Below are 22610 nucleotides of genomic sequence, written 5' to 3' on the forward strand. Positions count from 1 at the left end.
CTGAGTTGGCCCAAAGTGTCGGTCTGTAATCACCCTAGGTATAGCTTGGGTCTCGAATAACCTTTCGATAATAGTAGAAACCGTAGTAAGAAATTCCCTTCTTTGAATGGTTTTCTCCTGCAGCCCATTTTTCTTGCTATCAACAGTTTTTATATAAATAAGACGGAGGAGGAGGCAACACGGAGGGACTCTTTTCAGACATCATCTGCCGTTTGAATTGTCTGATTCATTAGTTAAAAGGTGCCTGACCCCACTTAACACAATTCTGTTTCCATGAGTCAGACCGAAGACGACTATCTGCTACTTTGATTGGCTGTTTTAACTTTGAAAAAAAAAAATAGCGAGTCTGGATTTGTCATCACCCCTTGCCTTTGTTTCCTAGACAAACCAGTTTGAAACTAAAACAAAACAGAAAAGATTAACAAAAAAAAATTAAAAATCTGTTTTCTGTGAAAACCAGACAAGCTACAGTTTGCTGCCTTTTCAAGACTCTCTTTCTCTCTCTTCCCCCTCCCTTTGGTAGTAGATCAAAAAACCCAACCTTCCCTTTTTTTTTTGGGGGGGGGGGGCGTGTTCTTCCAAGAATCGTGAGGTCTGAAGAAAACATTCAAAAATGCTGCTTTTCCCTGTATCATTTTTTTGGTGCTAGTTGAAAAACCTATCTGTTTGAATAAGGCTCGAAGGAAGTATGTTTCCCATTAGAATTATAGCCCAGTAACCCCTTAAAGACGGACAAAATGTGTGGCGGGGTAGAAGCTTTTATGAGTCACTGTGCACTTTGATACAACTAGAAGTGGGCAGTGCCTCACAAAGGTTTATACCGCGCTGCAAAATTTGCCAGTCTTTAAGGTGCTACTGGACTCTTGCTCGTTTCCAGTGCTACATATATGAACATATATGAAGCTGCCTTATACTGAATCAGACCCTCAGTCCATCAAAGTCAGTATTGTCTACTCAGACTGGCAGTGGCTCTCCAGGGTCTCAAGCTGAGGTTTTTCACACCTATTTTGCCTGGACCCTTTTTTAGTGGAGATGCCAGGGATTGAACCTGGAACCTTCTGCTTCCCAAGCAGATGCTCTGCCACTGAGCCACCATCCCTCCCCTCCCCTACAGACTAACATGGCCACCCATCTTGATATGTCTCCATTAGGCAGATGCAAGTGTGTAGCTGTGTTAATCTGAAACAACGGAACAAAGTTTGAGCCCAGCGGCCAGGGCCGGCACATGGGAGTCAGCCAAATAGACGGCGGCCTGGGGCGCCCCCTAGCCTAGAGCCACGAGGAGGTGCCCCCTCTCCTCACATGCCACCCATGCCTGCTGCGTTCCTGACCTTGCAGAGGCTGCCCAAGCCGTGGTGAAGTCGGGGTGTGTGTGGCAGTGAGCATGCTCAGAGCCCAGCTTTAAGTGCACCCGCTGCGTTCCTGACCTTGTCGAGTTTGCCCAAGCCTTGGCAACGGGGGTGGGGGGGCGGGCGTGGCAGCAAGCACTCTCAGAGCCTGGCTCTGAGTCGCCCGCTGCCATCCAGGCATGGTGCGGCCTGCCCCATGCCCAGGAAGAGGTCTTTCCAGCTCGCTTTGAAGCAGGAGATGTCATCTGGTGATGTCATTGGGCTGTGCATGCAAATAGACATCATGGGGGAGTGGGGGAGGGCGGGCTGTGGTGTGAGAAACCCTGGCGCTGGGGCCTTCCAGTGGCATCCAGGACCAACAAAGTTTAATTCTTGGCACATGTTTTTGTGTGCGCGCATGCTTCTTTATCTGAAAAAGCGTGTGTGTACATGAAAGCTTACGCCCAGATTTAAACTTTTGTTAGTCTTGAAGAATCCAGTGGACTCAAAGTTCGTTCTATCTCCATTGGAGTTATGTCACAGGGGTAGCACAAGGTCGTCCTGTTTGTTTGTTTTTTAAAGGAAAGAGTTGGCAAATAGAATTTTCTATATTTATGGGATCTGCAAATGCATGCCCATATTTCTCAACTGGTGGTTGGACAGGCCAGACTCTGGAAGATGTTCAAACACATCTCTTACATGTTTTGATTGCTTAATCAAAAACATAGCTCTCTGGCTCAAACTGGGCCAGTGGGAGGAGAGGTTCTTTGCTGCTTCTGTACCAGTTCCTTCCTTCACTCTTTCCTTCCTTGATCTTGGCACTCCTGCCTTGTGCTTTCAAGCAGGCCATGAAACCATTCATGGCTAGCAGGCCGTGTTAATCTTGGTGGATCACAAGCTGTGTAGATCTTTCTGTAAGCATTGCACAGTAGGAGAATCCATAAAGCTGAAGGATGCCAGAAATAGTGGGGCTTTGAGGTGAGAAAAATACAGTACCGTGGTATATTGTATTAAGGAAAGCATACAAAGTGCTTTTTCCCTTTCCCTTTTTGCACTCTCCTGCTACTCCTCCCAGTTTGGTGTCATCTGCAAATTTAATTAGCAGTCCCTCCCTCCCAAAATCCAGATCCTTTATAAAAAATATTGAAAAAATACCAGGCGCAAAACCGAGCCCTGCGGCACCCTACCGGATACTTCCCTCCAATCAGATATCCAGCCCTTGAATGCCATTGCTGGTCATGTTTGTTCGCTAAGCAATATGTTCTTTTTACTCACCACTTGGGTCTTGTTATTTTTTGTTTTGCAGTGCCCAACAGCGAACAAGGCAACTTTTGGCATCCATCTTAAAGTCATTGGGGACTGGACAGGTATGTGCAACATAGCCCAGGTAAATTGTCGTGACACTGTTTTGCCCCGTCAGCATCCATGTATGCATAATTCCAATTCAGAAACAAGCCAATTGTCTCATTTGAAGCCCGTTGACTTAACTTCCCCCTCTTTTGCGCTTGGTCCTGTCGGAGGAACGGATGTCTTCATTTGTGTCGTTAGATGACACGTTGTTATTATTCACCTGGGCAAAGCATTCAGATTGTCACGTTCATTATTAGCGATGTGTCGGTCTCAGCTTGGCTTTTTAAAAATTTCCAATAAAAATATATTTCCTGCTCAGTAACCTGCTTGCCTCTGGGCCCACATATGCTGACAGCGGTACAAGTACAGAAATGTGCAGTTCCTAGATAAGGGGATTTTTTAATAGCAGCCATTTGGTCAGCTTCCAGGTTAGTTAACACCAGCGTCACACTGAGATTACCAAAGAGCTTTCATCTTGCGATACGCTACTCTCACGGGCTGTGAATATATCCCCACAGCGCATCGAGGTCCTCCGGGATTCCACCAAGAAGAGAACAGTAATTTTGGTTTTTTGGGACAAGGCGGGCTGGATATCGAGGGGAATATTGGATGAATATTTCAGAGCGGAGGAAGGATTGCAAGCAAGATATACTTGGAGCAGGGAATGTGAGGCTGGATCTTCTTCATGGTCCCTGTTTAGTCCCACGCTTTGGGTTTTGGGCCTGCCCATGAACCTGACCTCAGAGTTCTCAAAGAGCTAGCCTCAGCATTATTGGCGGGCTTTTTCCTCTGCCCCAGGAAGCAGGCCGCTACTGAGCAAGCCTGGAGTTGAGCAGGAAGCTCTGGCCCCCCTGAGTTTCTTCCTTACTGCCTTACACATCCACTCCTTGTTGTGTCCTCTCCACCTTATCACCTCAGTGTTTTACTGCTTTCTTCCTCTGAGATTTCGTCATTTTCTTGTCATTGTCACTTTTTCTACGCAAAGAAAAAAGGATCTTTCATGAGTTTCGTGTCTTTGGACTCCCCCCGCCCCCATCCTTCTCCTTTCACTCTGGCGGACTAGACTCTATGGGGAAAACCACCATTTCTCTTCCAGATAAATTGATTTTTTTATGAATGGTGCACTATCCTGAAAGTAAACATGGTGAAGTCCAGTGTTTATGCCACCATGCTTCTTTTGTGGTTGGCTTTTGTGTTTGGATGTGGTCTTGGTCATTTATGAAGCCAACCTATCGCATGGGGCATCCTTGAGGATATTGTTCCCTCACCAGCCCTGCCTCCCAGTTAGGCTATTGGATTGGGACGGAGTGATGTAATCAGTGCTGTATCACCTGGTTGGCATCTTGTATGCTGCTTTGGCAACGCTGGAGATGGCTATGGGGAAGTGGTTTTCTGGTGAAGCCAAGCCCTCCCAGTAATGCAGCGGTGGGGAACTTTTTTCTGCCAAGGACCCTATGGATATTTATAACATCATTCACGGGCCATAAAAAATTATCAACTTGAAAAACAGTGGAGAATGATTCAGGCCAGCAAAATTAATGGAAATAATTGCTAGTGACCATCACTACATACACTGGCAACAGTCTGCATTCTACCATCCATGGCCTTTTTTGGGGGTAGAAAAAGCCCAGCAGGGACTCATTTACATATTAAGCCACACACCCTGAGATCACCATTGTTTCGCACAGGGCTTCTTTTGTAGAAAAAGCCCAGCAGGGACTCATTTGCATATCAGGCCACCCCCTCTCCCCCAAGCTAAGCCAGCTGGAACTGTGTTCCTGTGCATTCCTGCTCAAAAAAAACCCCGTTACCATCCCTTTAAATGAAGTTTGACGATTTCATCCAATTTAAGTGGCGCTCTTTCCGATGGAACAGCCACTTAATTTATAGTAAGGCTCTGCAAGTTTCCATAGATAGAGTATTAAGTTCCACAATGTAATTTACTCATTGTGAATTTAATTACCCATTTGTCTGTTCAGTTCAGAAAGGCCTTGGGATAGCCACCTCTCTGAAAACAGTTTGAATGGCTAGATATAGAGAGCAATATGAACATATATGAACATATGAAGCTGCCTTCTACTGAATCAGACCCTCGGTCCAGCAAAGTCAATATTATTGGGGTTTGTAGAATCTTTCGGGCTCAAGTCAATATTGTCTACTCAGACTGGCAGCGGCTCCCCAGGGTCTCAAACTGAGGTTTTTCACACCTACGTTGGCTGGACCCTTTTCAGTTGGAGATGCTGGGGATTGAACCTGGGACCTTCTGCTTACCAAGCAGATGCTCTACCACTGAGCCACCGTCCCTCCCCATATTTATAATTTGGCAGAGGAGTGATATACCCTTGTGAAGAGTAATCACAGTCAACCATTATATGTGGATTTGTCGGCTTTTGTATGCTTTGTGAGCACACCAGTTGGCTAAAGTCTTTGATATCTTCATGTTGCTGTGCTATACTCTCTCTCTCTTTTTTCCAGCTTGGGAAAAAAAATGTTGCATTTGTAAATATTTATAGATTTTAACACTGCTTTCCTGGTTTCCCCTTCTGGTTTCTTCATTCGTTCTGCTTTCTCTTGCAGCGCCCGGAAGTAGCGGGGCTTGCTTGTTTTGAAGCCAGATATCCTCGCTGGCACCTTTTGAAGCGCGTTGAGGCTGGAGGGCATGGCTTTGCTTTCTAGTAACGAAACACCAAGGAAAACAGACTTGACAGCCATGATCAGCATAGTGAATCAGAGTAATATTCTCCTATCCCTTTTTTCTGACTGTATTTCAGCTTGGCGTTAAACTTTGGATGCTATTGTAGTGGTGGTGGGGAGGATTGTGAGTGGGTGCACACGTGGTTAACTCTTCTCACCTTGGTGTGCTCCTGATCCATGTTGCTCCACTCCAGGGCTTTTCTGGTAGAAAAAGCCCAGCAGGAACTCATTTGCATATTAGGCCACACCCCCTGACACCAAGCCAAGCCAGCTGGAACTGTGATCCTGTGAGTTCCTGCTAAAAAAAAAAAAGCCCTGGATTTATCTAGTGGATGTATATGCCGCCTCTTTGGAGTCCCGTAACCGGTGTTGTGCACTAATTCTCCAAGAAGAAGAAGAAGAAGATATTAGATTTATATTCCGCCCTCCACTCCGAAGAGTCTCAGAGCGGCTCACAATCTCCTTTACCTTCCTCCCCCACAACAGACACCCTGTGAGGTGGGTGGGGCTGGAGAGGGCTCTCACAGCAGCTGCCCTTTCAAGGACAACCTCTGCCAGAGCTATGGCTGACCCAGGGCCATGCTAGCAGGTGCAAGTGGAGGAGTGGGGAATCAAACACGGTTCTCCCAGATAAGCGTCCGCACACTTAACCACTACACCAAACTGGCTCCACGTGTTAGCTGTTGTCGATCTGTTGTAAGAATCGCTCTTGGGAGCAAGGGCTGCTGCATAAAATTGGGGCTTATTTCTGAGCAATGTTCCCTCTAAGCTGCAGCATCTTGTGTGCAAAAATTCTACTTTATGAGCTACTGCGTTCCTGTGCGTTCGTGCTAAAAAAAAAAGTCTTGCTCCACTCCCATAATTGCTTTTTGAGCTAAACCAGGGTTTTTTTTTTTTTTTTTTTGGTAGTAGGAACTCCTTTGCATATCAGGCCACACACCCTGATGTAGCCAATCCTCCTGGAATGTACAGTAGGCCCTGTAAGAAGAGCCCTGTAAGCTCTTGGAGGATTGGCTACATCAGGAGTGTGTGGCCTAATATGCAAAGGAGTTCCTGCTACAAAGCCCTGAGGCCCAGAGGTACTCTGTGGCCTGCTGTGGACCTTCACCTCCTGCCATAATTTGGTGATCAAAAGTTAGAGTGAGATGCTGAGCAATCCATCCTCCTCCGTGACCCAAGGGAAGCGATTAGAGCAGCTGAAGAACCAAAGCTCTTAATCGATAGCAGCCGCAGTTTGACAGCGTCTGATCCAGCTGCGCGGGGGAGCAGAAAGAGGAGAGGGGGGACAAGGTTGCGGCTTCTGAGTGGGAGGCGAAGAATGTGACAGAATCTCCTCATTAGCTAACATAAATTAATTGCTGGTGAAGTTTTCTTCTTAAAAATCTAATGAGCTGTGGTAAACAAACAAGCCATCAAGCAATTATCTCCTTTGTACCCTGTTGAATTCCAGTCTGTTCTGACCTCATGTTGTTTCCGTGCAAAAAATGACAGGAGTGGGTGTGTCAGAATGATGGAACAAACAACACAATATTCTGCTTTTTCAAATGGGACTCAACGCCAGTGTTCCCCTCTAAGCTGAGTTAGTGTGAGCTCACTCATAGTTTTTTAGCCTCTGGCTCACACATTTTTGTCTTAGCTCAGGAAAAATGGCCCCAGAGCAAACAAATTTATGCAGTAGCTCACAACTTTAATGCCATTAACTCACAAAGTAGAGTTTTTGCTCACTAGACTCTGCAGCTTAGAGGGAACATTGATGCAGCTTTTGGTCTTTGTGGTTATTAAAACGGGGCTGCCATTGTAGAAAACCATATTAAGAAAATCCAGTCACATCTTTTCGAATGGAGATAGATTCAGGTGGGTAGCCATGTTGCTCTGAAGCAATGGAAGAAAGTTTGAGTCCAGTGGCACCTTTAAGACCAGCAAAATTTTATTCTGGGCATAACCTTCTCGTGAGCACACCAACAACAGGGCTGCCAAGTTCCCACTGGGGGCGGGGGCATCCCCACCCCCAAAGAGCCCTGACACGATGCTGTCACCCAGAAGTGACATCATTGCACTGGGGATGGCATGTGGCGACGCTCTAGGACTCGCACTAAGAACTCTATGGTACCATAGAGTTTTACCGCAAATCCTAGACGTTTCCAGTGTGAAGTTCTAGTAATTTCCAGAGCGGCGGAGGAACTTGGTGACCCTAGCCAACAAAAAGCAATATTTTTAAGACCAACTAAGAAGAAGAAGATGATGATATTGGATTTATATTGAGTCTCAGAGAGGCCTACAATCTCCTTTACCTTCCTCCCCCACAATAGACAGCCTGTGAGGTAGGTAGTCCTCCTGGAGCTTACAGTAGGCCCTGTTCTAAGAGCCCTCTAAGCACTTGGAGGATTGGCTACATCAGGGGTGTGTGGTCTAATATGCAAAGGAGTTCCTGCTACAAAAAAAGCCCTGGTCCTGCCTGTACACCTGAATTTAGCTTTTGAGGATGGCTGCTTTGAGGTCTCTGATGGGTTGACCAGGAAAGTTAAAATGCCCATGCACAGGGTTTTTTTTGTTTAAATTATTGTGCTTTATGTCCAATTTGCCTCTTTCTTGAACACTGCAGTGTCTCCCCAGCATAGTCTGCTGACGAACATTTTCTGAACATTACTGCATGTACGGTGTGGATGGATTTGCATGTGCAAGCCCTCTGGATTGTGATGCATGGTGGCATTAGCCGCTGTCACGTTCCCCCTGAGCATCCCCCTTGTACCCGGCAGTCACCATCGCCTCGCCCGCTCCCTGGAGGTCCTCCCCTTGGCTGCGGGAGGTCTCAGAAATGGGAGGAGGCCTGGTTTCATCACCTTAGGCTCTCCTCCCCTGCTGTACGCTTCAGGGGTTCTCTCTTTGCTCTCCCTCATTGTTTACTGCCCCTTGTCGTGCCAGCCTCACTCCTCCCCAATCTCCCGAGCTGGCTGCCTTTTATCCTGCTCTGCCTGCCCCTCCTTCTTCCACTTGGCCCTGCCTCCTGGCTCCGCCCCCCCTTAAGGTGGGACGCTGGGCATCACCACCCCTGTGCTTAGGCCTTTCCGGCCCTGGCTGGGCAGGGCTTTCTGCAGGGGAATGGGAGCCGGCCTCTGTTGGACCCTGCCGCCTCCCGTCTTGGGTTCAGGACGGTGGTGGTGATGATGATGATGATGATGATGATGATATTGGATTTATATCCTGTCCTCCACTCCGAATCTCAGAGTCCCAGAGCGGCTCACAATCTCCTATATCTTCCTCCCCCACAACAGACACCCTGTGAGGTGGGTGGGGCTGAGAGGGCTCTCACAGCAGCTGCTCTTTCAAGGACAACTCCTGCGATAGCTATGGCTGACCCAAGGCCATTCCAGCAGGTGCAAGTGGAGGAGTGGGGAATCCAACTCGATTCTCCCAGATAAGAGTCCGCACACTGAACCACTACACCAAACTGGCTCTCCCCCTGGGGCCGTTGCCCCCACCCCCACCCCTTGGTGCTGGCTTGGGGCCAGCCTAACAGCCACCTGTCAGAGTGCTGCGGCGTCATTTCCTCGGTCCCGGGCACAGGGGAGAGCCGCCGATGCACCTCGGAGTGGGCCGCTTCTCCGGCCCGTGTGCAGGTGGGTTGTCCTAGAGGGGTGGCCGGTGGGTTCGCCTTTGGGCTGGTGAATGTGTTGCGGGGCTCTGCCAGCAGCAGGTGGGGTGCGGGTTTAAGTCCCAGTCCGTCCGGGGCGGGACAGCTGCTCTGGCTGTATTGTTATTAATTAATGGGCACAGTTGACACTTCACTCTGTTACATGGGCTCAATCTTTGATGATAGGGATGCCAACCTCCAGATGGAGCCTGGAGACCCCCCGGAATTACAGCTTATATCCAGACTACAGAGATCACTTTCCCAGGAGAAAACGGTTCCTTCCAAGGCTGGACTTTATGCCATTGTACCCCAAGAGGTCTCTCTCCTCCTTAGGCTTCCTCCCCAAATCTCTAGGATGTGGGGGGGAGTACAACATGCAGCCTGTGGGCCAAACCAGGCCCCCGGAAAGCTCCTATCAGGCCCCTGTGTAACTGGCTGTCATCTGCTTCCTTCTTGCTTCCTTCTGCATCACAGCTTGCTTTGAAAGGCTCGTGCAATCACACAGAACCTCTATTTTCTCCATTGGCTGAGGCTCCTCCCTTGGGGAGAAAGGGGGGGAGGCAGAGGTTGCTTTGCCAGGCTTGCTCAATCTCACAGGCCTCTCTTCCTTCTATTGGCTGAGGCCCCTCCGTCTCCTGGTCCCCTGGGGAAAGCAGAAAGGAGTCAGAGCTTCCTTTGCCCAGTTCCCTGGATCGGATGGGAGAGATACAAAGAACGCGCCTTTAAGACCAATGAGTTCTAACATTTTAAGCATGTTTTATTTTAAGCTTTAAAAAAATCTTTGTGTTTGTCTGTGTCCTTTATAAAGTTTATATCTTTGCTAACTGGCATTACATTTTATGAGACGCACACACGGCTCGACAAGGTCTCATTTATGTCTGATCCGGCCCTCATAACAAATGCTCTAGGGGGGATCTGGCAACTCTACTTGGTGTGATTCTGCCATGGTATTCTGATTGATCCTTAACAGCAGTTTTAAATTTGGAAGTGCAATGTGCGTGCATGTGTGCGGCCCTGGGTTTACCACCCACGGCCTCTGTTCTTCATGTTGGTAAATTATATCAGCGTGTGAATTTTATTTTAGTGCCAATATAGCCTCTGATTGTGAGTTGCTAAGCAACCTCAACAATATTGCTGACTGAGCCTTCCAGGCCTGCGAAGTAAAACCATGGGGGAGAGGATGGGCTTGGAGGCCAAAACAGCCATGGAAAGGGTCCCATCCTCCCTTGTTGTGTCCCCTGATAGTCCAGTGATGACCATAGAGACTCTCTACTTGGGTCTGAGGGTACCCTCTTAGGATGGCCCGCTTTTGTTGGGAAATTCCTGAAGATTTTGGGGGTGGAGCCTAGGAGGGAGGGCTTAGAATCACTGGATCATAGAGTTGGAAGGGACCTCCAGGGTCATCTAGTCCAACCCCCTGCACAATGCAGGAAACTCACAAATACCTCCCCCTAAATTATAGACTAATAGAGCTGAAAGGGACCTCCAGTTTGAAGAATACGACGACATTGGATTTATGTTCCACCCTCTGCTCTGAATCAGAGTTTCAGAGTGGCTCACAATCACCTTTATCTTCCACCCCCTCAACAAACACCCTGTGAGGTGCATGGGACTGAGAGAGCTCTCACAGAAGCTGCCATTTCAAGGACAGCTGCTATGAGAGCTATGGCTGACCCAAGGCCATTCCAGCAGCTGCAAGCGGAGGAGGGGTGAAGAAGAAGACTGCAGATTTATACTCCACCTTTCTCTCTGATTCAGAGACTCGGAGCGGCTTACAATCTCCTATATCTTCTCCCCCCACAACAGACACCCTATGAGGTGGGTGGGGCTGGAGAGGGCTCTCACAGCAGCTGCCCTTTCAAGGACAACCTCTGACAGAGCTATGGCTGACCCAAGGCCATTCTAGCAGCTGCAAGTGGAGGAGTGGGGAATCAAACCCGGTTCTCCCAGCTACAAGTCCGCACACTTAACCACTGCCCCAAACTGGAGGAATTTGGGGAGAGGAGAGACATCAGTTGGGTATAGTGCCATAGGGTCCACCTTCCGCAGTGGCCGTTGTCTCCAGGTGAATAATCTCTCTCACCTGGAGATCAGTTATAATCCCAGGAGACTTCCGGTTACTACCTGGAGGTTGGCAACCCTATCATACCATGACCAACGCGCCCACCCCCCAAAAAAAGTCAAAGCTAAATTTTCCACCAATAATAACAGCAGAAAGTCATTGATACAAATCAGCCTAATTTAAAAAAAAAAAAAAATACAGAGAGCAGGATCAAAAAGAGGAAACTAATGTCATTCTGCTGCATGCGCCCGAAGAGGAAAACATCCAGAATATTGGCACCTAATAGTTATCGAAAATGTTCGCAGTTCTGGTTCATTTCTTGCAAAAGGCCCCTCCTCAGATGAATGACTATTATCAACTGTGCCGGTTCAGGTTTTAAATGACATTTTAGCAGCGGTGCTGTGCTTCTTCGTTTAACCAGAGTGGTCTCTGCCCCACCTTTCTACTGGCAGACTGTGAACTCAAGTGGCTGTTCCAACGCAGCATCAGGGAAACGGCATAAATAATTACTTTCATTCACAACCAGGGTAGGAGAAATGAGGAGGTCCAGTATTGAGACTTAAAATTATTTACAATTCACATACAGCTTTTGCGAGGCCCGTTAAGTTATGCCATTTCAGATTTTTAACTCTTAGATACTCAGAGAGCAAATAACAGCGAAGGTTGCATTTTTGAGGTGAATATTGGTTTCTCTCAGGTCTGGGATTTTCACAGTGTAGACACGAGCTCCTCATGCAAGCTGTAGATTGGGGGTGTCAAACATGTGGCCTGGGGGCTGAATCAGACCCCCGTAAGGCTCCTATCAGCCCCCCCCCCGGAGCAATTGGCTGTCATCTGCTTCCGTCTCCCTCTCTCTTGCTTCCTTCTGCATCTCAGCTTGCTTTGTAAGGCTTGCTCAATCCAACAGGAGCTACAGAGCAAGGCCTCTATTTTCTCCATTGGTTGAGACCCTTCCTGGTCCCTTGGGGAGGGAGGGAAAGAGCCAGAGCTTCTGTTGCCTGGTTCCCTGGATCGCACAAGAGAAACATAAAGAAAGTACTTTTAAGACCATCAAGTGTTATTGTTTTAAACATGTTTTAAGTTTAAAAAAAATCGTTAGTCATGTTTGTCTGTGTCCTTTAAGTAGTTTATATCTCTGCTACCTGATCTTAAATAGGTACACACATGGCCCGGCCCGACAAGGTCTCATTTAGGTCAGGTCCAGCCCTCATAACAAATGAGTTTGACACCCCTGTAGATCTTCGCTTGTTTCCCTTAGAAGCTGAGCTTTGAGACAGCTACAGTCTCTTCCTCAATATCCTGATACTCTGCCAGAGTATCTAAAAGGCCACCTCGTCCTGTACAAACTTGGCCCAATGGTTATGAGGCTCTGCAGACGTGCTTTCTCCTTCTCCACGTACACCTTCCAAAGGTAGGGGGTCTGGATGCTACAGATACGGTATTTACCGTTGCCTCAACTTCGCATTGCCTCGCTCTTAGTCATATGGCCAGGGCTTTTTTTGTAGCAGGAACTCCTTTGCTTTATTACGCCACACACCCCTGGTGTAGCCAATCCTTCTGGAGCTGACAGGGCTCTTCTTACAGGGCCCACTGTAAGCTTTTGGAGGATTGGCTACATCAGGGGTGTGTGGCCTAATATGCAAAGGAGTTCCTGCTATAAGAAAAGCCCATAAATGGCGCCACATCTGTGAAGTTTTAGATGCCAGTGGAAATCTCTTCCCCCGCCCCCAGCATTTACAGCGGGACAATATTTTCTGATGCTTTGATTTCATTTCATTTTTTTTTTTTAACTTGACTGTTTCCTATTTACTTCACATTGCCGGTGTTTTGATCTGTCTGAGCGCTGCTTAGGCCCTCTTTTGCAGCTCCTGCTTTTTGTTTGTCGGTGTTTTGTTTCTTTCCCTAAAAGTGTTCCAAATTGCTTGATGCTGTGGTATTTATTAGCAACTCCAAAGCTGATGTTTTCCTGCTGGTTCTCCCATACCATTGTGGCTTGCCTTAATTTTGCAGACCATCTCGGGAACTTCTAAAGAGCGTGCAACAGAAAAGCAAACCTGAGACCATTAAATGAATATATACATAAAGGAATTTCCTCCCCTTGCCTTTATGTGAAGCAGCCCTGGAGGCACTTCTGCCTAATGCATCACCTCCCTGCCTTTTACTTTGCTAGCCTCCTAAGGCCACGGGAGTGTGCGAATCAAGTTCTTTTAAAAATAACCCCAGCAGGGATCCCACAGACAGCGTGAAGCGCTGCAGAAATGAGGTGGAGGGGGGGGTTGCGAGCTGTCAGGTACCAAAGCGAAAAGGCAGGCTGGGTCTTGCTGCCACCTGGACCACCCCTCTGCCAGTTAGGATCACAGTCTTCTTGACACAACACAGGACTTTTTTTTTTGTAGCAAGAACTCCTTTGCCTATTAGGCCACACACCCCTGTTGTAGCCAGTCCTCCTGGAGTTTACGGTAGGCCCTGTACGAAGAGCCCTGGAAGCTCTTGGAGGATTGGCTGCATCAGGGGTGTGTGGCCTAATATGCAAAGGAGTTCCTGCTACAAAAAAGTCCTCTGCATCCTCTTCTCGATGCCCGTACCCCAGGAAGCTGCAGCCCCGTTACAGACCTCGATCATTCCCCTGTATTGACTTGCACTGCTTTGTGCTCTCCAAATTTCAAAGGGAGATTAGAAAGACAGACTGCTGAATTACAACTGATATTGAAGCGCAAGACAATACATCCTCCTGGACTGAATCGAGACCTTGGTTTCCTGTCTCATTACCGGTGCCGATTTCTCTATGCCTACTACCCCTCTGCATATCGCACCTAATCCAATCACGCCTACTATTGTCATTCCCCTGCTATTGACATTTGGCATATGAAATCACTCCACTTCCCAAGATATAAGGACAGATGGATTCACATGCTAACTGTATCTGAAGAAGTGAGCAGTGACTCGCGAAAGCACCCGCCCACAAATTTTGTTAGTCTTTAAGGTGCTACAGGGCTCCTGCTCTTTCCTTTGCTCCCCCGGTTAATGGCATTTGGACACACTTCAGAGACTGCTTCTGCCAGTCATGAGGTGTCTCTTGAGAATGGCCCCTCCCCACATCCTTATGTGAACACAGACATTGGAATGTTCTTTTGCATGTCTACACATTCTCTTATCGTCTTTGGCTTGCTGGCAAGCTGAAGGAGCCCACTCCACACCTGAACTTTTCCCAAGCCATTTCCAAATTTGCTGGGTTAGTAATGAACAGAAAAGGGAGGAGGGGAAAGGAGAAAATGGGGGGAAATTATGTAGGTGGTTTCCAGCAACCCCAGTGTCATTTCCTTTGACTTCCTGTAAACCTGGAAGCAGTGGCAGGTACTTGGATGGTTGCCAGGCAATCACAGGCAGGATTGTTCCTTCATTTCCCAGCTCATGTTTCCATCATTGCTAGAATTGCTATCTGTCTGTCTTTTATGTTCAACCTGTCTTTCCTCCTTTGGTCTTTATCATAGACTATTTGGGAATTTATGGGTGGCTGTGTCATCACTTCTGGGCGTTTGCAGGAAGTGATGTCACAACTCATGAATTGTTGGGTTCTCAAGGGTTTCTCCCTTGAAAGCTCTCGCTATTTGCAGGGGCCAAGCTGACATCCCTACTGCACACACGAGAGGAGTAAAATTTCCAAAAATATAGAAGTCACGGGGGGGGGGGGCAGGGGAGAGGACAACTTTTTTTCTGCAGGAGGGAAATGCAAAATTTTGAATAAATGGCCATAGACCCAATACGTTCTTTTCTGTCAAATGTAAAAATCTTGTACCTATTTAAGAACATAGAATGTATACTTTGTAGCATAGCATATACAGTTGTACTCTCTGGCATATTTATGGAATGTAGAAGTATAAATATCTTCTACAAGAAAAAATTGCAAGTATAACCAGAGAGAGCTGCAAACTGCTGCACCCTGTGCTACCATAGCACGTATATCTTTATCTTTTTTTGCCATCTGAGAGATAGGAAAAGGTAATAAATGAAGGTAGAAAACAAATGCTATAGTAAATGAAAGAGAGTTTATTTGTAAAAAAAAATCTCTCTCTTTAAAGTCAGATTGGATAGGACTACTGGCATGCTTGTTTAGTAATCTAATCTGTAGATCATTGAAATTATTAAACTCTCTAATGATGGATTATCAGAAAGTATATAATGGCATATCAATTGTCGCTAAAAAAAATTCTGTTTAAACAAATATGTTCTTGAAAATGTTGCATTATGTCTTGAATATGAGTCAGTTTTCAGTGCTTCCCCCAAATTTACAAACTATTCCATTTGAAAATTAAGAAAGTCCTTAGACCTTGTCATGCTGTGTCACCCCCTGATTCTTATTTTTTATTTTTTGTTTAAACAGGCCTTTGTATCTGTGCCCTCCCTTTCTGTGTTTGCAGCTGTTAATCAGGGCTTTTTTTTGTAGCAGGAACTCCTTTGCATATTAGGCCATTCCTCCATGATGTAGCCAATCCTCCAAGAGCTTCCAGGGCTCTTCTTACAGGGCCTATTGTAAGGTCTTGGAGAACTGGCTACATCAGGGGTGTGTGGCCTAATGTGCAAAGGAGTTCCTGCTACAAAAAAGCCCCGCCGTTAATCGAAATGCTTTAACCTTATGGCTGTATGCTCCCGTGCATCTGATGAAGTGAGGGGATGGGGGTGGTATAGGATTTCCAGATCCAGGTTGAGAAACTCCTGGAGATTTGGGGGTGGAGCCTGAGGAAGACAGGGACCTCAGTGGGGGACAGTGCTGCAGACCTCACTCCTCAAGGCATCCATTTTCTCCAGAGGAACTATCATGGTCATCTTGAGATGAACTGTTATTCCAGGGGATGCCTGGGTCCCATCTAGAGACTGGCATCCCTAGTTCTGAGTCACAAAAACTTATGCTGGAATAAATGGAGTTAATCTCTAAATGAGTCTGCTTTGGTTCTTCTGCAACAAACTACCCACTAGAAGGTAGGTTTGCCAGGTTCTCCCTTTGATCACAAGTGCAGCACAGTGACATCACCCAGAAGTGACAGCATCACACCGCTGATACTCTAAGCCAGGGGTGGCCAAACTTGCTTCACATAAGAGCCACATAGAACAGGGGTGGCCAACGGTAGCTCTCCAAATGTTTTTTGCCTACAATTTCCATCAGCCCCAGTCATTGGCCATGCTGGCTGGGGCTGATGGGAGTTGTAGGCAAAAACATCTGGAGAACTACCGTTGGCCACCCCTGACATGGAACATGAGATAAACATCAGATGTTTTGAGAGCCGCAAGGCATGAATGTCATATGTTTGAGGGAAGGAAGGCAAATAGACAGGGAAGAGAAAGGTGGAAAGAAAGCAACTTTACTAATAACAACAATAATAATAATTTTAATTTATATCCCGCCCTCCCCGCTGAAGCACATTCTCCAAGCTGCTGGCTGACTTAGCATAGTGAAATGATTTAAAGAGACAAATGCCTTCTCCAAGTTGGCCAGTGGGGTGGTGGGGGCTTTGAGAGCCACACAATATGTGTGAAAGAGCCACATATGGCTCCCGAGCCATAGTTTGGCCACCCCTGCTCTATGCTTTGGGCAAAACTCTATGGTTTTGAACCAAAGTTACCATAGAGTTTTTTTCTAAAACCTAGAGCATCATGCAATGTTGGCAGTGTGATGATGTCATTGTGCTGTGTTCTGGGGCATTTGCAGATGGGGTTCCTCCCCCCAGAGGCAAGGAGGAACCTGCAAAAGCAGGGGAACTCCTACCTGGATCAGGGAGGGGGGAGCTGCCAACCCTACTAGAAGAAGGCAACCCCCCCAAAAACCCTCAAACACTGAAACTAGCAGAACCAATTTTTTAATGTCTTATCTGTGTGGCGCAGAGTGGTAAAGCTGCAGTACTGCAGTCGGAGCCCTGTGCTCATGACCCGAGTTCGATCCCAGTGGAAGCTGGTTCAGGTAGCCGGCTCCAGGTCGACTCAGCCTTCCATCCATCCGAGGTTGGTAAAATGAGTACCCAGCTTGCTGGGGGGGGGGGAGTGTAGATGACTGGGGAAGGCAATGGCAAACCACCCTGAAAAAAGCCTGCCGTGGAAACGTTGTGAAAGCAACGTCACCCCGGAGTCGGAAATGACTGGTGCTTGCACAGGGGACCTTTCCTTTACCTTTGCTTTTTATCTACGAAACTGATCATGTTCCTTAGAACTGTGGACATATCACGGTCTGTCAAGGACAAGGTGAGATTAAGTTTGAAGAATTCTAGGATACTGGGAAAAGCCAGGAAGAGGAGGTAGATACTGGTGAGATTTTGGCTGCATTTCTGGTGGGGCCTGGTGCGGTTTTGGATTGTTGGAAGATCAGGGTGTGGAATCAATAGAAAGGTGTTTTAAGCTTTTAAACATTCCAAAAGGCAGTCACCCAGACTTGACCTAAAGTTGCCAACTATTGAGTGTATATATATATATATTGCTTTGGGTTTGGCATAGGAGGATGAGGGGACGCTGTACCCGCCAGCATTTCACAGAAGATGGCCCAGGCATGTTTGCATTGCTCTGTGGTGATTCAGAGATTATCTAGATAAGGCCAACCCTTCTCCAAAATCCTTTTTCAGGGTGTTTATGAAACATGAGCTGGGTCTGGCTAGAGACATAAAATCCAGCAAATGTGGCTAATTGGGTGGAAGACAGGTAACCGGTTGACATTGACTGAATACTTGCTTCAGGGGATATGTTTTACAGCAGCCCTCAGACTCCAGTGGGGGGGGGGGAGAGCTTGAGTTAGAGTGGGAAACCTCCTACCAGCAGGAGAAGTAAACGGAGCCAATGGAATAATATGATCTAAATTTGAAAAGGCTATGAAAAGCCAAAGAGAATCCTTTGTTCTGTAGTTTCTTCATTTGGAAGGGCAGTTGAGTTCAGTCATAGGTTATATCCTTGTATCCAGGGATTTAGGACCCTAGAAAGAGAGACTGGAGGAATCAGGGGTTTAGCAGTTTAAGGCAGTGCAAATTGGATGGGGTTTAAACTTTCTTCCTTTGTATCAACTTTGGTTCCGTTTGCATAATATCTCCCTTGACCCTAACTAATACTCCTTGTGGAGTCTTGTGAGCAAAAATTCTACTTTGTGAGCTACTGGCATTAAAGTGGTGAGCTGCTGCATCAATTAGTTTGCTCTGGGGCCATTTTTCCTGAGCTAAGACAAAAATGTGTGAGCCAGGGGCTAAAAAAACTGTGAGCTAGCTCACACTAACTCAGCTTAGAGGGGAACGATGCCCCTAACCTGGCCTCAGATTCCGTGGGAGCTCAAAGGAGTGCAGCTCCTGAACCTTTCTGAGAGTTCCACCTCCTTGTCCATTGAATAGTAGGTGCAGCTGCATAACAATCCCTGGATGAGCTCCACCACCTATTTTTCTGACCCTAGCCCATTGCCCTCATTTAGAATTTCTGTTCCTTTATCTGCTGCTTAGCACACAAATTAATTCTTTTTTTTTAATGGGGACATTTCTCTTTCTGAATTCTGAGACCGCTCCACAAAGCAAGGATTCGTCTTTGCTTAGTGTTTTCTCCTGCTGCTGGCTTATCAGAGTCGCCAGATCCGGGCTGGGAAATATCTGGAGATTTTGGAGAGTGGATCCTAAAGTAGGGCAGGGTTTGGGAAGGGGAGCAGCTTCAACGGGGTATAGTGTCATTAGAGTCCACCTTCCAAAGCAGCCATTTTCTCCGGGTGATCTGATTTCCATCACCTGGAATTCTGCTGTAACCATAAGAGACCTCCAGCTACCCCCTGGAGATTGGAAGCGCTATAGCCCAGGGGTGGCCAATGGTAGCTCTCCAGATGTTTTTTGCCAACAACTCCCATCAGCACCAGCCATTGGCCATGCTGGCTGGGGCTGATGGGAATTGTAGGCAAAAAACATCTGGAGAGCTACCGTTGGCCATCCCTGCTATAGCCTATTCAGCAACAGCCCAATTCCAGAGATTGGGGTAAAACAGAAAGGGTTTGCAGTGGGTGTGGGAGGCGGGGAGAAAATCTGGATTTTGTGGCAGCATAGCACAGTATCCCAATTTCCCTCCCCTCGGTTTTGGAGGTGTCCAGCATACCCTTTCCCCCTTGCTTCTTCAAATGGGGAGGGGCGGGGAAGCAGAGGGCCTCTGCCCATAGATAATCACACGTCTCATATGAACCTCCATGCCAATTAAGATTTATACCAGGGGCTCTTCTTGAAGAGTCTCCATCTCCTCGCCTGCAGAAATTTAGGCTGCTGAAGCTGGGAATGGTTTTCTTTCATAACGAGGAGACTTTTTTCCCCAAAGGAACACTTTATCACCGGAAAGACTATAGTCATCATAGGAGAGCGAAAATGCATATTCTGCTTTTAACAAAAGACTAAATATGTAGGACGCTTCTTTCTTGTGCTGTTCTGGCAGACTTTGCTCTTCTGTTTGGGTTTTAGGTTTTATTTTGTTGGGGGCGGTTTTGCACCAGTTGCAAGGATATTCCCTTCTCTGTGTGTGTGTGTGTGTTTTAAAGAGACATTTCCAAGTTGACAAGAATAATATGTTTAAGCGCGCAAAACTAGGATTTATTTATTTATGTATTTATTTATTTATTTATTTATTTATTTATTTATTTATTTATTTATTTCACATTTACATCCTGCCCTCCCCGCGGCCCGCCGAAGCAGGCTCAGGGCGCCTCACAACATCATACGTCAACAATAAAACAATAGAAACAATAATCACAATCACAAGTCCATTCAAAGTTAAAACAGGTTGCAATTTAAAATTATCAGTGCAGTTTTAAAACAACAGTTAGGTGCTCACATCATGCCATTCTTCAGTGGTGTTTGGCATCTACACATTTTGGTTGAAGGCCCTTCGAAATAGTGTTGTTTTGCAGGCCTTGCAGAACTGGGCAAGGATTGAGCTTGCAGGTGTTCATTTTATGCTGTTTATTTGGATATTTATTCCTTGTTTGATTTATTTTTTAATTTCATTTATACCCTGCATTTCTCCGGGAACCAAAGCAGCTTACAATATCTTGTCCTCACTCTGTGATCAAGCATGTCTGTAGTTTATTGAATGAATTAGAATTCCTTCCTTCCTCTCTCTCCCCTCCCTCTCTCTATCTCTCCCTCCCCCTCCTCTTCCCTTCCCAAAGGGTGATGAACACATGGTATTCACTGCCACAGGAGGTGGTGGTGGTGGCTATAAGCATAGCCAGATTCAAGAGGGGAATGGATAAGCATATGGAGCAGAGGTTCATCAGTGGCTATTAGCCACAGCGTATTGTTGGAACTCTCTGTCTGGGGCAGTTATGCTCTAATTCTTGGTGCTTGAGAGGGATAATAGTGGGAGGGCTTCTAGTGTCCTGACCCCACTGATGGACCACCTGATTTGGGGATTTTTTGGCCACTGTGTGACACAGAGTGTTGGACTGGATGGGCCATTGGCCTTATCCAATATGGTTTCTCTTATGCTATTACGTTCTTATGTTCTCCCTCCCTCCTCCCTCAGGTCCTTCACACCCATTCCCTGGCCATACAATAGGTCAAACCCTGACTAAAGAGAGGATTGCCTGTGGGTCAGGAAGTACTCTGGCCCCTCCCTAGTCGATCCCCTTATCCAAAATGGAGGATGCCAGTCAAGGCCCTCTCGCCTCCAGGGCTGAAGAGGGAAGGAGCGGGGGTGTGAGGCTGGAGGTCTCCTTGGGAGGTTTTAATATGGTGCTCACCTCCCAGATGTGAAACATCTGTGCATGGTCCACCTTTTCCATTTCTCTAACTTTCCCCATCTGACTACAGATGCCATCTGTCCCAATCCCAAAGGGACAGAATGGGTCAAATGGTTCCCCAGGGGTTATATTATATCCTGTAATGCAGTACTGGTCCGTGGCCTGTTAGCAACCGGTCTGTGAGTTGTACAATTATTTCATTATATATTACAATGTAAGAAGAAGAAGAAGAAGACATTGTATTTATATCCTGCCCTCCACTCTGAATTTCAGAGACTCAGAGCTGCTCACAATCTCTTTTATCTTCCTCCTCCACAACAGACACCCTGTGAGGTGGGTGGGGCTGAGAGAGCTCTCCCAGAAGCTGCCCTTTCAATGACAACCTCTGCAAGAGCTCTGGCTGACCCAAGGCCATTCCAGCAGCTACAAGTGGAGGAGTGGGGGAATCAAACCCAGTTCTCCCAGATAAGAGCCTCACACTTAACCAGCACACGAAACTAATAGAAATAAAGTGCACAGTTGTATCATCCCGAAACCATTGCCCCCCACCCCCCAACCCGGTCCATGGAAAAATTGTCTTCCAAAAAACTGCTCCCTGGTGCCAAAAAGGTTGAGGGCCACTGCTGTAATGTCTGTTTCAGCAAAACAGATCAGCTTCAAAACTAAACCTTTTCATTGTTTGAAAAGAATTCTTTTATGTATATATATCCAATATGCATATTGGAAGGGTATAAAAGGATGGCTTGTAGCACAGTGTGTCTGAATGCTGGATAATGGGGGGTTTCTATGGCAATCACAAGCCATTCTTGAGCCACACAGGTGGCTGGTATTGCAAGATGTAATTTTCAAGGAATCCAGCGTACATTGAGAATAAAGAAATTCCAACCGGAACAAGTTATTTTTAAAAGAGGGGGGGGGGGAAGACATTGAAAACTCATGCCTTTTCTTTTCAGTTTCTGTCTACAACACTCAATATTCCCACACTTTCAAGCTTCAATATTGAATTAATTTTGATAAATTGACACAGTAATAGTAATGTTGGCTGAGGTGCATTGTTTAGTAAGCTGGGGAAGTGCCAACCAAAATCGTAAGAACGGGCGTAGCTTCAAAGAAGAGCTGTAGCTTGGGGGTGGGAGAGCGTGGGTTGCTCTTCACCTCTGTTTGTGTGAATGGTCTCTGCTTCCTGTCCTGCTTAAAGTGGTTTAGGTTGCTAGGCGTGCAAACAGATGTGAGATGACAGAAGAAACTAATGTAACAGCCATTGCAAAGGGGAAAAGGGTATTTTGAGGGTAAGCGCTTTTCTCATGCAAGAGGCTGCAAGGTCCTCACACCCCAGGCTGTGTTATCCTTTCAGCGTTCTGCTGGTACATGTCCCGTCCATGCTGGGAAAACAATTTAAGAGACGGCGATTTAGGAAGAAATCCTAGGCAGGTCTACTCAGAGCTCCTGTTTTATTCAATGGGGTGCACCCCCCCTTCCCGCTCAGTACTCTTAAGACTGGTGCCTTACCCGAATAACATTAACTTCGCTTTTGTGTTTGTTCACTGGGAGAACTTGCTGTTGTGTCTACTAGTGCAATCCTAAGAACATAAGAGAAGCCATGTTGGATCAGGCCAATGGCCCATCAAGTCCAACACTCTGTGTCACACAGTGGCAAAAAATTTTATATACACACATACACTGTGGCTAATAGCCACTGATGGACCTGTGCTCCATATTTTTATCTAAACCCTTCTTGAAGGTGGCTATACTTGTGGCCGCCACCACCTCCTGTGGCAGTGAATTCCACACGTTAATCACCCTTTGGGTGATCCTAAA

General features: G+C 46.8%; 1 protein-coding gene across 6 annotated transcripts in view; it reads left to right on the forward strand.

The window, feature by feature from the left end:
• Positions 1-22610, forward strand: part of NOX4 (NADPH oxidase 4) — a 191178-nt gene that overhangs the window by 89866 nt on the left and 78702 nt on the right. For all 6 annotated transcript variants that reach the window (XR_009555216.1, XM_060234961.1, XM_060234959.1 and 3 more), the window contains exon 11: positions 2635-2695. Coding sequence is in view for 5 of the 6 variants with exons in the window: in XM_060234961.1 (XP_060090944.1) it covers positions 2635-2695 (61 nt within the window). In the remaining variant the exon portion in view is untranslated. The remainder of the gene's footprint in view (positions 1-2634; positions 2696-22610) is intronic.

Source organism: Heteronotia binoei, chromosome 3 (genome assembly GCF_032191835.1).
Source record: "Heteronotia binoei isolate CCM8104 ecotype False Entrance Well chromosome 3, APGP_CSIRO_Hbin_v1, whole genome shotgun sequence".
Classification (NCBI taxonomy): domain Eukaryota; kingdom Metazoa; phylum Chordata; class Lepidosauria; order Squamata; family Gekkonidae; genus Heteronotia; species Heteronotia binoei.